Source organism: Euphorbia lathyris, chromosome 6, assembly GCF_963576675.1.
Source record: "Euphorbia lathyris chromosome 6, ddEupLath1.1, whole genome shotgun sequence".
Classification (NCBI taxonomy): domain Eukaryota; kingdom Viridiplantae; phylum Streptophyta; class Magnoliopsida; order Malpighiales; family Euphorbiaceae; genus Euphorbia; species Euphorbia lathyris.
The window spans coordinates 65,778,560-65,792,979 of record NC_088915.1 but is presented as its reverse complement, the minus strand read 5'-3'; the positions used below and the strand labels follow the sequence as shown (position 1 = coordinate 65,792,979).

Sequence of the window (14,420 nt, the reverse complement as noted above, 5' to 3'; positions counted from 1 at the left end):
GAACCCGAAATGACACGACACAAACACGACTCAAACACGATAATTTTCAGTCTAAATAAAAGTTAAGTTGGAGGGTAAATGTTGAAACCAAAACATCCCCGCCACCTAATTACACATATTGCCAAAAAAAAAAAAAGGAAAAAAAAGGAAAAAGGGAAAGATTTTAATTTTCAAAGCAAATGGTGTGTTGTGTCTACGACACGCAGTCAAAAATCATAATCCTTTTACAGTAGTATTTCTGAATTGCAAAATTGCGAAAAGGAAAAAAGAAAGAAATCTTGAGCTAACAAGCATCTCTGCTTTTTGGTTCTCGAATATTTACTTTCTCCTCTTTCAATCTCGCCGCACTTCCCCTCTTTCTTTATTTCTCTCGCTCTGGGGTTTCAAACTCAAGTTGGATAAGCTCCGTGAGTTCTTCAATTTTTTGTTCTTTTTTTTTTACTCAATTTTACTTATGATGCTCAATCAGGGAAGATACGAGTCCGATACGGTGGATACAGAGCTTCTTTTGTTTATTTTATCTATAATAAATCTCGATTTTTGATTTTTTATGTGATTTTATCTTTTCCAGTAAAGCTTTTGGGGGTGATTCTGTGCATCTTTTTGCTGATTTGTTATATACTTGTTTGTTTATGGTCTTTGATAGATTAGTTTCAACCTCGAATGCTAAAGAGAATCGTGTTTAATGGAGTGATTTTTTTTTTGGGAAGTGTGATAGGCAAGTGGGTTTTCTGATTGGGGTCATTATTGGCATTTTAAATGGAATTTTGTTGCCCTTTTTCTCGATCCTTTGTTTATTGGAACTTCTTTGTCTTTCAGCAGGGTTATAAAGGGAGTGAAAGGAAGTTGTTTTTGGCTAAAATGGGGAAGGGTTCAAAGATCAATTGCAAGTCAGCATCTCATAAGCTCTTCAAGGATAAGGCTAAGAATCGCGTGGATGATCTGCAAGGAATGTTCGTGGATCTGCAGTTTGCTAGGAAAGAGAGCCGCAGTATTGATGCGGCTGTCCTTGAGGAGCAAGTTCACCAGATGCTTCGGGAATGGAAATCAGAGCTCAACGATCCCTCTCCAGCTTCTTCTTTGCAACAAGTTAGCATTGAATATTTTAATCCCATTTTGAGCACATGTATATTACTGTATCTTTATGTTTGTATGTGTACAAATATCCATCTTGTAATTAGAATGCTTTGTTTTGTGATGCTTTAAAATATTACTTGTCCTAATTGTGAACTTGGTCTTTCTGGGATCATAGGGAGCAAGCCTAGGCTCGTTCTCGTCCGATATATGTAGGTTGCTGCAGCTTTGTGAGGAGGAAGATGATGCCACTAGTGCATTAGCTCCGCCAAAGCCTGAGCCTAATGATCAAAGCTTGCAAGGTGGGAATAATATGGTGTTTCATGAGGTGGGTCTTTCACTCTTAGTTTTTGTTGTTTTCATCTATGGAATTTTTGTTGGTTTAGATGATTAAATTTTGCTAGTAGTTTAGTTTTGCATTCGATATTTTAGTCGGGATATGCTGGAGAATGAAAGACTGCAGTCTGTAATTTTTTTTTGTTGGATATCTGGATGTGGTTAATGCTATACTTGGTTATCTTTCATACTAATTATGTTGGTGTAGACTAGAGTTCTTAAGTGATTGTGGAGGAAATCACCTCACGAGGTTAAGCATGTGAGATAAGAAGAGGATTGGCTTTTAAATCAGTCAAGATTAAGAACATCCTGAGTTTTTCTTTGGTGCAAAGTCTTTGAAACTGAACATATTGGCACCGTGTATCTTGCTTGATTATGACTTGTGACCTCAAGTTATTATATGTGTGGAAATTCTATGATCTGGACGCAATGCTTGTCAATTTCTGATGGCTGTATGTAGCCAAAACCATGATCAAAATGCTTGAATTATTGGAACTCATAGCTAGTGCCAATCAAATTTATTGTTTGGGAAGTATCAAATGGTGATCAGGGAGAGGTTTAAAGATGCAATATTGCTTCAAGGAATTTTAGAATGCTACTATGACTAATTCTTTGTTTGACTAGGGTTCGGTGGTAATTAAAGAAGTTAGTTTACATCCTTTAAGTTTCATTGTTATTCAACATTCACTGTTCTCGACTTCTCATGTCTAGTTTCAGCATAGCAGATGTTTTTAGCAATTGTTGGGCACTGTAAGTTTTAGAAACTAAGCTACATTTTTCTAGCTTCAAATAAAGTTCTATCTTTAGGATATTTATCAGTACGCTGGAAATTTAAAATGTTTATCACGCTCAGCATAAAGGGGCTATTCTGTTGCCATATTCTGATTGCTAAATGCACAAGTCCCTCTAAATTGCCGCTGCGGTGCCGCCTTCTTAAGATTTTTAATTATGCAGAGTATGCCTGAACGTATGAATGAAGGGTTTTTCTTTGCTTTTGAAAGTCTGTCCTCAATGCTGATTCTGGTTTCAATATGTATAGGGATATGGTGTAAATCAGGGGCAACATGACCAGAGCTTCACATTTGCTGATCAATGCAAATCCTCTCCTTCAGCTGTTAATGGAGTAGTGGTTGCTAACTTAGAAGGAACCACTCATTTGGACTACCACCAGTTTGATTTGTCTCAAAATTTTGATTCACACTTCTATCCTGGTTTTAATGGCACAGAATTGTGTACCGAGAACGGTATGCCTCATGTTCCTGGTTATCTACCAAGTATGTGTCCTCCGCCTTCAGCTTTCTTAGGTCCAAAATGTTCTCTTTGGGATTGCCCAAGGCCTGCCCAAGGAGGGTTGGACTGGTGTCAGGACTATTGCAGTAGCTTTCACCATGCTCTAGCGTTGAATGAAGGCCCACCTGGAATGGGTCCAGTTCTTCGGCCTGGGGGCATTGGCCTAAAGGACGGTCTCCTCTTTGCTGCTCTAAGTTCAAAGGCACAAGGGAAAGATGTTGGTATTCCAGAATGTGAGGGAGCTGCGACTGCGAAGTCCCCATGGAATGCACCTGGTAAGCGAACTGTTGTTTCATCTCTGTGTTAATCTGATTATATTTATTTTTCATTATTTTGAACGATGCATGATGTGTTTCTGGTTTCTTCTGTTCAATTATTGTTCTTCTGTGATTGCAGAGCTCTTTGACCTTTCTGTTCTTGACGGTGAATCAATTAGAGAATGGCTTTTCTTTGATAAGCCACGTAGAGCATTTGAGAGTGGGAATAGAAAGCAAAGGTCATTACCAGATTACAGTGGCCGTGGTTGGCATGAATCAAGGAAGCAAGTGATGAATGAATTTGGGGGGCTGAAGAGGTCGTACTATATGGATCCGCAACCACTTAACAATTTTGAGTGGCATCTTTATGAATACGAGATCAACAAGTGCGATGCTTGTGCTTTGTATAGATTAGAATTGAAAGCTGTTGATGGAAAGAAGGGTGCAAAGGGTAAAATATCAAATGAATCAGTTGCTGATCTGCAGAAGCAGATGGGAAGGCTGACTGCAGAGTTCCCCTCCGATAACAAGCGCTCAATTAAAGGTAGAATCAAACTGAATGCTAAGATTGGCGCTGGAAATGTTTATTCAGCTGCTAATCGAGTGGCTCCAACAAATGAAGCTTTCGATTATGAGCTAGCTCCCCCATATAATTATCTTGTTGAGAATCTGGGTGAATACTATGTCACTTAGTCAGAGAAACTTCTATCTGCTACAATTATTTAGTTATGTTAGCTGAAGTATTTCATCTTATAATTGGTGGGTTGATCTTCAGTTTTGTGTCGTCAATAACATGAACTCAAGCCCTTTTTGGCCGCGAATTGTGCATAGTTCATTTTCTCCGTCGGAGGTGCTGCCAGCATGACTATTGCTGAGGGTGGTGTGGCGTTGGAGCATATTCTAACTTGAAGATGAGGAAGGATGGCTGTTTTTAATCAGTCCATTTTTATTTAACTGGCATGATAGTAAGTGCTAAGTGGTGGATTCAAATATGGCAAAATTATCTAACCTTCATATGAATTTATACTAATTCTGTCTCTCTGGTTAGTGAAAAATATGTAACTTTCTGCTAAATATACAGTATCTTCACTCGAGATGTTCAGAGTAGAGTTTCTGAGTCAGCTCGCTCGGGAAGTTGTAAATACTTATTAAATCGAACTTAGCTGATATTGTTTGCAATTGTCTAATCTAAATATTGTCACTTTCATACTAATCTTGGAAGCACTGCCTTGTCAAATTTTAGTTGATCTGCATATTTCTTTCAACATATTTTGTCATTCACGATTAGGGAATATAATGGTATGGTTTTTGTGGGAATTTGGTACTATCTGATCTTAACCCGAATACTATAATAAGAGTTTAAGACGAGAATAAGATTTACTTCTCTTTTAATTGTGATGGGTATATGAGTATACCTACCAGGTATTCCGTACCTTGTGATGCGTCGATGTTCTAGTGAAGCAAATCCGGTGGTCATGACTATATTGACGGATATATGCTATTTTAGTAACTTTGTTGTCTCAATTTTATAAATATTAGTATAAATACCCTCTATTTTAGTGACGGAATGTGTTTTTTTATTCAATCCAGAATAAGGGTGACAATGGGTAAATCCCATTCCGGTCCTATATTGTCCGTGTAAATATATAAATAAATCATAAATATAATAAAACATACATAAATTTAATAAAATCATTTACAAATTTAACATAAAATTCAAATACTTAAAAAAAGTTTTAAATAACATAGTATAAAATTCAACAATAAATATAAATCATTAAATATTTAATAATGAAATTCTTCCTTTCTTCTTCTCTTGGATTTTTGGGTTAAACCTCAAAAGAGGCATTTTAAGAGAGTTATTTCAAGAGCGTGACGGAAAATACATAAATGTTAAATTATCGCAAGTTAAGCCCAAAATGGCCCAAATCATGCACAAACGCTTCTTCAACTTCGAGAGAGAGAGGGAGCTGCTGATAAACCCACTGAAAACCCTTGCGTTTCATCCAGTAGCAGATATAAAAAATGGCTCCTCAATCTCTCTCCCTACTCTCACCTGTTCTTTTCATTCCACGATTGCATCCCCTCTCCTCCACACCTGCAATTTGCTCATTTTCCTTTCCCAAATTGTCCTTCACCAGTTCCAGGAATTCCATTCCTAACCCCTTCTGCTCTACTCCAAAATCCACACAGCGACAACATGAGGAAGCAATTCTTCAACTTGTGGCGGATTCCGACGATGAGACACTCCCTTGCGTCAGAACCTACGAGAACGACTTGTCTCGGCTTAGCTTAGTTGGAGCTGTCAGTCTCGAGCAGGCTCTCACTGCAGCTGCAGCTGATGGAGGCCAGGCTGCCGCGGAGCACATTGACTCCGGCGTCCCTGCTATGGTTGTGGAGACTGTTTTCCCGGCCCCTGGGGATGAACATGCCACCATCTCTACTCGATTGGTTAGTTTTTTTTTTTTAATTTGGGCATATTAATTTGCATCTTGATTTTCACGTTCTGCTGTACTCGTTTATGCTTAATTCTGCGAAAAATTCGATATGCCCCATGTGATTGAGAGAAAATTGATGCATGATGCTCAATTGGCATTTCTTAGCTGTATTTATTTCATGGAAAGGTCGATTATGATACTCTTCTGATTTTACACGGTTCCCTTTTGCATTTTTTCTGTTCTTCATTGTTTGTACTGCCAATAATTCTTATATGTTGTATAAAAGTTACAGATGCTTAACATAGATTTTGCTTCCTTTCACTTTGAAGTTGGAAGTCCTTTAATGAATTGGTGTACTTACAGTAGTTGCTTTAACAGTTTTTACCTGCTAAGAAAGTTAAAGAAAAAGCAGGTATGCTCAAACGTTCTTTCGCCAAAGATATGCTCAATGGTACTCCGTCCCAGAACATACTTGCCTTGACATTTAGACAAGTGGTTATGCGGAGGTTGTGGAACTTTGAACTCGTTGTGTTTAAGCCTGGCACTGAAAGAGATATGGGGAATCTTGAAAACCCAAGAGAGGTTGGGCATCTATTTGCTTTCTTACTTCTTTCGGTGTTGAAATCTGTATTACTTTGTTGTATGATATCATATTAGTATGTTGTCATGCAGGTGCCCCATGATACTGATAATAGGTTCGGTTATCTTATGCATTTCATATCAGCAGGTTCCTGCATCTTTCATGCTCAGCTCATCAGATGAACGGGTTATCTCTGTGCTTGCAGAGGCTGTCTGCATAGCTGCTCTTCAGAACACGGAAGGGAATTTTCTTCATGGTTTTACGGGGAACACTTCTGGTGGTTTCCTTAGTTGGTTCCAAAAGCCCAAAAGGATTATGTCCAAGGATTCATCTGTTATAATTTATAAATTACTTGAAGATGAGATATTAGCAAATGCCAAGAGTTTGCTAGAAAATTTTAATTCAACCAAGGAAAGTTGGCTGAAAATGAGGCAGAAGTGCAATTGGTGGATGCCAGTGACACAAACTAAGTTGGAACAAATTGGTGGGCCTGACTTCAGTGCGTGGACGACTGAGTATGTACCAGCTTATAGGCTACAAATTAATGCTGACAAATTTATAGATGCAAAATTTGAAGGATGGACAAGATCAGTGGAAAATATGTGGGAAGTTCTTTTGACCCACTCCCAAATGGTACTCAATTATTTCTTTTGTATAGTATACTAACTGCTAGTGATATTTTCGCTTTTCTAGTGTATTTGGCTTTTAGATATTAAGTTTTGATTAATGGTACTCTATTAATTTTTTAATGGCTACCTTACCGGAACTAAGGGCCTGTTTGATAACAACTTTTAGCACTTAAAATTAATAGATCAAGTGTTTATTGGTTTTTAGCTTGTTTGATCACATCACTTAAAATTTTAGTTAAATAAAAAGAATGACTTATCCTGGTAAGTGAAAATATTTAACTTAAAATTTTAAGTTGAATATTGTCAACTAATATTTTTAAATTAGGTACTTATTTTTAGTATTTATCAAATAGTTACACCATTTAATGCTTTCAACGTTTATAATATTCAAAATTTAAAATTCAGTACTTATTTTTTCAGCACTACTTTTAAGTTTTATCAAACACCACCTAACTGAATTCCATAGCTTCTGCTTCATGGGTGCATGATTCACTCTTATTAAATGCTCATATTTTTTATAAAATCAAATTCTAGAAATTTTAGTCTGGAAAATAGGTATGATGTCCACACTACAATTTTTTCCCCTTTCCTAGTGTCTCCAATATGAAGTTAAGTACTTTGAGCAAACATGGTGGATGTGCTTTCTTATCTTATCGGGTTTGCTCTTCTTTATTGTTGCATGGGATTCACGAAAGTTTCTTTATGACTCTACTTTGTATATTTTGCAGGTTGAATTGGCTGAAATATTAGATAACTATTATGAAGATGTATACTCCCTCCCTGATAAACAGTTCTCATGTCATGCCACCACAACATTTACCAACTTCCCCAAGACAAAGGTTTGAAATAAATACTGTCTTATATGATTTAATAATTTTCTATTTTATTTTATTTATTGTTTAAAGTGGGAGCTAGCCAAGTCATATTATGGCATTACATTCAAAAGAACTAAAACAAAGGAAGAGGAGAAGAGGGAGTAATAACTGTCATTTTCATAGTTCTGAGGATCCTACCTTAGTTGTCATTGAACTAGTTGAACTAAAAGCTTAAACTGATATTTAAGACCCAATTCATATCAATATCTGACACCCCCCGCACGCACCCTCTAGGCTTGAAGAGTGTACAACACAGGCCCATCTTACCATGTGTTGAAATTAAATCAACAAATGGAGTTGCCAGGAATTGAACCCTTGTCCACTTGGTCTAAGAGGCTCTAATAGCATGTCATGGAATCAATTGAATTAGAAGCTTAAGTTTATAGTTAAGGCCTAATTCATATTAACATAGTTTTTAAAGGCGAAAGGCGATAAGGGCAAAATATCGCTCTAGGCAAGGCGACCGCCTCTCGCACGTGAGGCGACAAATAAATTAGAAAAATACAGAAAATAAAACCATAACTCAAATGGACTAGTTTAACTTCTAAATTTGTAAAACAAAATAAAACTTGTAGTCTAATAATAAAATCCTAATTCCTAATAACATATCAAACATTATCTTTTGAATTCCCTGCCTTGCCCTCGTGCACATACTTCCAACAATGATCTGTTCTTGTTGTCGCTTTCGATTATTAGAATTACTAATACTCATTTCCAAAAGCCTGCAAAATTTGGAAAATTAGACAGTAGTACGCTACTGTTTCATACACTTTCATATAGTTTCACAAACTTTCATACAGTTTCACACACTTTCACACACTTGCATAAACTTTCATAAACTTATAACCTCCATAAACTTTCATAAACGTAACAGTAGCATAACAGTAGCATCAGTAATAATAATAATAGAAAAATAATAACAGTAGCATCAGCATAAATTTCATACAGTTTCTGTTCTTTATAATAAAAATCCCAAAAATTGGGCAGCATAACAGTAGCATAAGTAATAAATTAATAATAGAAAAATAAAAAAGAAGAGAAGAAAATAGCAGAGTAGAAAATTGGGCAGAAGGAGAAGAGTAGAAAGAAGAGCAGAGAAAGGTAACAAAGAACAGTACCTTGAGTGCAATAAAGTAGATCGGTGGTGGTTCACCAGTCGCCTGTGGTTGCAGAGGCTGCTGAAGTAGATGACGAACAGAGGCTGATGTTTCTGTCGAGAGTTTCTATCGAGTCGAGAGAGTCCTTTCTTCTTTTCTATTCGTAACTTACTGGTGTAAAACACTTATATATTTTCTTCTAAAAAAACTCTTATTAACTCTTATTCTTTTTTTACTGAACAGAGTCTAAAAAAACTAACCAACCGCCTGAAATACAAGAGGCGACCGCCTCTCGCCTGTGGTGGTCAGGCGGCCGCCTCTTGTATTTCGCCCGCCTTCCAGTGCAGCAGGCACTGGAAGGATCGCCTGGGTCGCCTCTCGCCTCAGGCGACCTAGGCAAGCACCTTTCAAAACTATGCATATTAATATCTGACATTAGTGAAATATTTAGATGACCAATTATGATCCACACCAATCACTCATTAGCCCTTTTAATAATATAGTCCCAAATTGCTAGCGGCTTAAAGGGGGGCCATGTGCCCCTTATGTAACATAGAAATATGGTACGAATATGTGGAGAGACTTAATGCACCTTTTAGAATAAGATGCATTCATCCCCTTGAATTTATAGTTATGTCCACTGAAGCTCAGAAATCATTTCTGATTTCAATCTGTTTGCTAAGAATAGGTTAGTTCAAAGTTTTACTAGTAAAATACAAAGAACGTTGATGCATGCAGGTTGTAATCAATGTATTTGTATAAAGAGAAAGCATACTTGGAAATCAAGTTTTATAAATGAAAAAGGTTAACTTTGAAAGCTGTAGCAGATGAGCACGTTACATGTATCATACCAATTTCTTTTTTGTCAAATCAAAGTATTCGTCTTTTGTTCCATGTTATTATTTTTTTCCTTGCTTGTAAAAGAAAGCTTGGGTGGATTTTCTTTTATTTGCTAGGAAAGTTTGTAATCGACTTGTAATTTATAATTTAAATAAATCATTTTTTTTTGTCTTTGCTACATAGTCCTCCTATCCAACTACTTCAGCCATCTATCAACACTTGTTACTTGTTTGTAATCGACTCGTAAATTGATATTTTTTGTGTTTATCATCAGTCTATTGCGACCAGGCTAATTATTATTTTTCTTTCAGAGGAACTCCTCTTTGCAGAAGATATTGTCTGTTACCCTTGCAAGTGGAATTTTTATTGTCAGCATCAGCACTCTCTGTCAGTTTTGTTTTCCACATCTACGCAGGGGACAAACCTACCCTCAAGAACATCGCACTATTCCATCGTCTGAACTTGAGCTTGCAGTAAATGAAGCTTCGGATGCTGAGAAGGTATACATTGTCCTCTCAAAGTCCAAAAAAAAAAAAAAAAAACTATACATTTTGCACATGGAAGAACATGTGTATTAAGTGTAGGTCGTGCATTTTATGGACGATTTAATAGGTAGTAACATATCATATGATTATCCAGAAACATTTCATATTTTATTGTTCCCATAGATAATTTACTTGGAATGCTTTGTCTTTTCATTTTCTGTTTCTTTTTGTTGTATATAACTAATATTTGAACATCATATGTATAGCTGCAAGATTTCTGCATTCTGATCATAAAAAAGATAAAGGATGCATATGGCTGGCCTGGTGACATAACGATGGAGTCGAAAAGTGGTGCTTGGATTGGTGAGATTCCAAAATACTTGAAAGCAATTGGCCTATCTAATTCCAGTAATGAAGACGAGAATGCAGCTTCTGCTTCCTTACAGAATTTTGACGAAGATATAAAATCAGCTGCACAGGATATTGCTTCTTATCAGGTACTCCAACTTGTCTAATGTCGATTATCTCTGTTAGTTCTGTATCTGCTGTGAACTTAAGTCCACTATTCTGCTATATTGGCTGCATTCTGATGCAAATTAACAAGCATCACTTGCTGTTTACGTACTGTTATCATTAATGAATATATACACGGAAAGCAATTTGGCAATAATTTTTATTTTGATTATTGGGGCTCTCTCCCAAACACTCTCGGCTCTCCTGTTATGAATAGGATCTCATCAAGAGTCACATGTCCTTGAAGCTCAATGGTGATTTGTAATCACCCATACTTCCTTAATTCTTATTTGACTAAAATTCATAATTAATTTTAGTAAGTACAAAAAAGATGCCAGTGGTTTATTTATTTTGCAAACGCGAACCTGTGGTTTTTTTTACAAAAGAGGTATGTGTTAAACGCGGTTAGCAAACATATGCCAAATTTACTAACGGTGTTAAAATTCAAAAAGAAAAGAGTTAATTTGATCCTTATATTTATTTATTTCATAAATTAACCCCTCTAATTATCTAATTAGAACAAATAAACCCCAAAATCAAAAATAAAAATAAAAAATACCATCTTCTCCATCTCTTTTTAATTTTTTGTTTTCCTTCTTCTTTCTCTGCTCTGTTACTTTCTCCCTCTATCGATTGAAGCTCCTCTTCATTTCTTCTTCTTCTTCCTCCTCTCTTCTCCTTTCTTCTCCTTTCTTCTTCTTTTTTTTTTTAAAAAAAATTCTGAAATTCCCGTCTGGAAATTCTCATATCTTTAACATTTCCTCTTCCTTTCTCATTCATTTTATGCCTTTGAAATCTCTTCATCCGAATAGACTTCATCAACGTCTCCTTACTATTGTAGATCGGAATCGGCATAGCATCGAGACCCATAAGTTTCCCGATCACTCCCGGATTACACCACACAACACTTTCTCCTCCCAATCTCGCCGGCATCCCCAATTTCACATCCTTGTTCTGATTATAATTCCCCAATCTCTCCCTTCCATCGCAGCAAACAGAATGCCTACCAGGTGTTTGATGAAAGTTCTTAAACGAAGATCGGTAAAACGCATCTCTTCCGTCGAGAGAAAACCGTGGATACTGATTCAATGCGTTTCTGGCGGAGTTTAAGATGTCACAACTGTTGTTGTTTGCACTTGAATTTCGTCTGTCGATCTTTGATTTTGTTGGGATTTGTTCTTCGATTTCTAATTGGAGTATCATTTCTTCTAATGTTTGTGGCGGCTTGTTGTGGTCCTGATTGAGAGTGGAGGTTGAGCCGTCGCCGTTGCAGAAATTTCTGATGCCTTTTCTCATGTTGGATTGGGTGCTGTATAATGAAGAAGATGAGTTTAAAAAGAGGTGGATGAAGAAGATGAAGATGGAAGAAGATATTCATAGATGGAACGTGAAACAAGTGAAAGGGAGGAGCGGAGGTGGCTTTTTCAATTAATATCTTTCACAGGATTCTTACTATTCTCTCTTACATAATACATGAGTTAAATGCACCATTTCATCGGGTCAAGTGATTTTTTTATTTTTATTTTTGATTTTAGGGTTTATTTGTGATAATTAGATAATTAGGGGGGTTAATTTATGAAATAAATAAATATAAGGACCAAATTAACTCTTTTCTCTTTGAAAATTTGGCCTCTGTTTGCTAACCGCGTTTAACACATACCTCTGTTTGTAAAAAAAAAAAACCACAGGTTCGCGTTTGCAAAATAGGTAAACCACAGACATTTTTTTTTTTGTACTTATCCCTTAATTTTATTGAATACCTCTGTCTTAGGAGCGGCCTCTTGCCAATTAAATTGGCAAGGGAAGGCTTGCCCCCAATACACCCTTGTGGTGGGACCCCTCCCCGGACCCTCGCTCAGCGGGGACGCGTAATGCGACCGGGCCGCCCTTTTTTATCCCTTAATTTTATTGAATATGATCTTCTCCTTTATATAGACGACAAGGATCCTAAAAATACATAAGAATTTTTGTCTAAAAAAACTCTTAAATAATAAACTCTCATAAGACTCATAAACAATGTAACTTCCTAAATACTAGAACTCTTTAAATAAAACTTTCTAAATAATTTGAAACTTTAAATATAATAAACTCCCTGAACTTAACTAAAGACCTATCCCTAACTTGCTCTTGACAGCGGAAAAAAAAAGTAAGAAAAAAGAAATTCTTTCTGAAGCAAATGGACAATCACGAGATAGAAATTTCTCATGTTAAGGATCAGAATTACATGTTCTGTGTGAGGCTTGTTCCATTTCAGCTTTATCCTTTCACATTTTATGTGGTGGCCTTTTCCGATAATGATTAGGCCATCTGTGTGCTGTTGATTTCCTATGCTAAAAATGGCAAGTGTGCTGATACTATCATTATGTTATAATGGAGAGAATTATATTATGTTTGTGTTGTTTCTTGACTATCAATGTTGGACAACTTATTTAAGTAATTTGCTTGTATTTGTGATTGGAGTTTAGGTTGTTTTGTCAAGTGAGGGTAAAATAGTTGGCTTCCAACCTACAAGCCGGGTAGGTGTGAATCATTGGTCTGCCAATCCCTTAGCCGGGGAGCTGTATGGTGGACGAAAGCTATCCCCAGGTAAGAATTGGTTGTTTCTGTCTATTAGTTACTCCCTACATTCCATATATACGTCGTTTTTGTTGTTTTCACTAGGATTAAAGCTATTAATTCTGTTTAAATTTAGAGTAAAATTAAGTGGTTAAAACTAAAATACTCTAAAACAAAAGACTGAAATTGCATAATCCGCAAAACTTAAATCTATTGGTTCTCAACAACGAGTAATACATTTTTCAAATCCCAAGATATACTTCCATCTTTTGAGTAAATGAAGAGACAAAGGTAAAAATGGAAAAAATAAAAGTAAATTTCATTGGAAGTTTAAAACTTTAGCTGAATGAAATTTGGATTTTACTAAAAAACGACCCGTATAGTCGAATGGAGGGAGTATCGTGCTTGTTTCTCTGCTTTGTGTTGATAAATTGAACAAATGGCAAGCAGGTTTGATTGAACCTGGACTCAAGATATGCCTACCAGGTGAAGTACATGTAGTTGAGCTGTTGATGTCAGTTAATACAGATGTCCAGTTTGCATTGGCCAGGCCACTTCAAGCATAGCTGCCCGATGCATGTGATTATCGTTAATTCGGCTTTTTGACACACCCCATTTTTGCCTTAAAGTTTAGCTTTACTGGATAGGCAAAAATCTTGTGAGGATTTATGAGCACCTATACCTTTGAAGCGCTTTCATTTATGTTGAGGATTTATGAGCACCTGTGATGTTGAACTAACGGATGGTGACACTTCAAGGAAGGGTAATATGGCTCATGAACTATAATGTTATTCTTAGGGTGGCTTCTGAACTTTCTTTTCTTGATGTAAAATTCCCTAAACTTTATATTGTTGCAACATTAAGGTCTAATTCGATGAAAAGAAAGTAAAGGAAAGGGTGATGTGGGATTCAAGTGTAGGAATATGGTTATATAGGATAAAGGGGCGGCCCGGTCGCATTACGCGTCCCCGCTGAGCGAGGGTCCGGGGAGGGGTCCCACCACAAGGGTGTATTGGGGGCAAGCCTTCCCTGAGGCCGCTCCTAAGACTCGAACCCGTGACCTCAGGTCACACGGCAACAACGTTTTACCGTTGCGCCAAGGCTCGCCCTCAATGGTTATATTGGATACAGGTGAAAAATGTAATTAATTCTTTATTTATATATATATATATATATATATATATCTTTTAAGGTTTTTTAATTTTTATTTCTTTATCAAAACCAATGAATATTAATTAGACATTTAAAATTATGAATTTATTTTCACTATTTCTCTTCTAATTCTTTTATGCCTTATTTCAGATTGTTTGCATTAATATTAATTTGCACAAAACACAGACCTAAACCTGTGTCAATTTTCATCTACCAAAAAAAAAAAAAAACCGTGTCAATTTTAGGTAATTAATTTGCAATGTCAGACTTTATACATACGGTAATTTGTAAAGTTAAT

At 36.4% G+C, this 14,420-nt stretch overlaps 2 protein-coding genes across 6 annotated transcripts; both read left to right on the top strand.

The window, feature by feature from the left end:
- The first annotated feature begins 211 nt into the window (after positions 1-211).
- LOC136233095 (transcription factor VOZ1) lies at positions 212-4,144 on the top strand. 4 transcript variants are annotated; one of them, XM_066022657.1, is made up of 5 exons: positions 212-407; positions 823-1,089; positions 1,253-1,402; positions 2,450-2,975; positions 3,097-4,144. In XM_066022657.1, the coding sequence occupies exons 2-5, from the start codon at positions 862-864 to the stop codon at positions 3,648-3,650; spliced, it is 1,458 nt and encodes a 485-aa protein (XP_065878729.1). In that variant the 5' UTR covers positions 212-407; positions 823-861; the 3' UTR covers positions 3,651-4,144. The 4 variants fall into 4 exon arrangements, with proteins under 4 accessions (XP_065878729.1, XP_065878728.1, XP_065878727.1 ...); XM_066022656.1 differs by having other exon boundaries at positions 820-1,089; XM_066022655.1 differs by lacking the exon at positions 212-407 and adding an exon at positions 440-490.
- A 544-nt stretch (positions 4,145-4,688) lies between these two features.
- On the top strand, positions 4,689-14,128 carry LOC136233094 (uncharacterized). 2 transcript variants are annotated; one of them, XM_066022653.1, is made up of 8 exons: positions 4,689-5,408; positions 5,774-5,977; positions 6,120-6,608; positions 7,333-7,443; positions 9,728-9,916; positions 10,168-10,398; positions 12,880-13,000; positions 13,421-14,128. In XM_066022653.1, the coding sequence occupies exons 1-8, from the start codon at positions 4,983-4,985 to the stop codon at positions 13,534-13,536; spliced, it is 1,887 nt and encodes a 628-aa protein (XP_065878725.1). In that variant the 5' UTR covers positions 4,689-4,982; the 3' UTR covers positions 13,537-14,128. The 2 variants fall into 2 exon arrangements, with proteins under 2 accessions (XP_065878725.1, XP_065878726.1); XM_066022654.1 differs by having other exon boundaries at positions 4,690-5,408; positions 6,123-6,608.
- Positions 14,129-14,420: the final 292 nt, after the last annotated feature.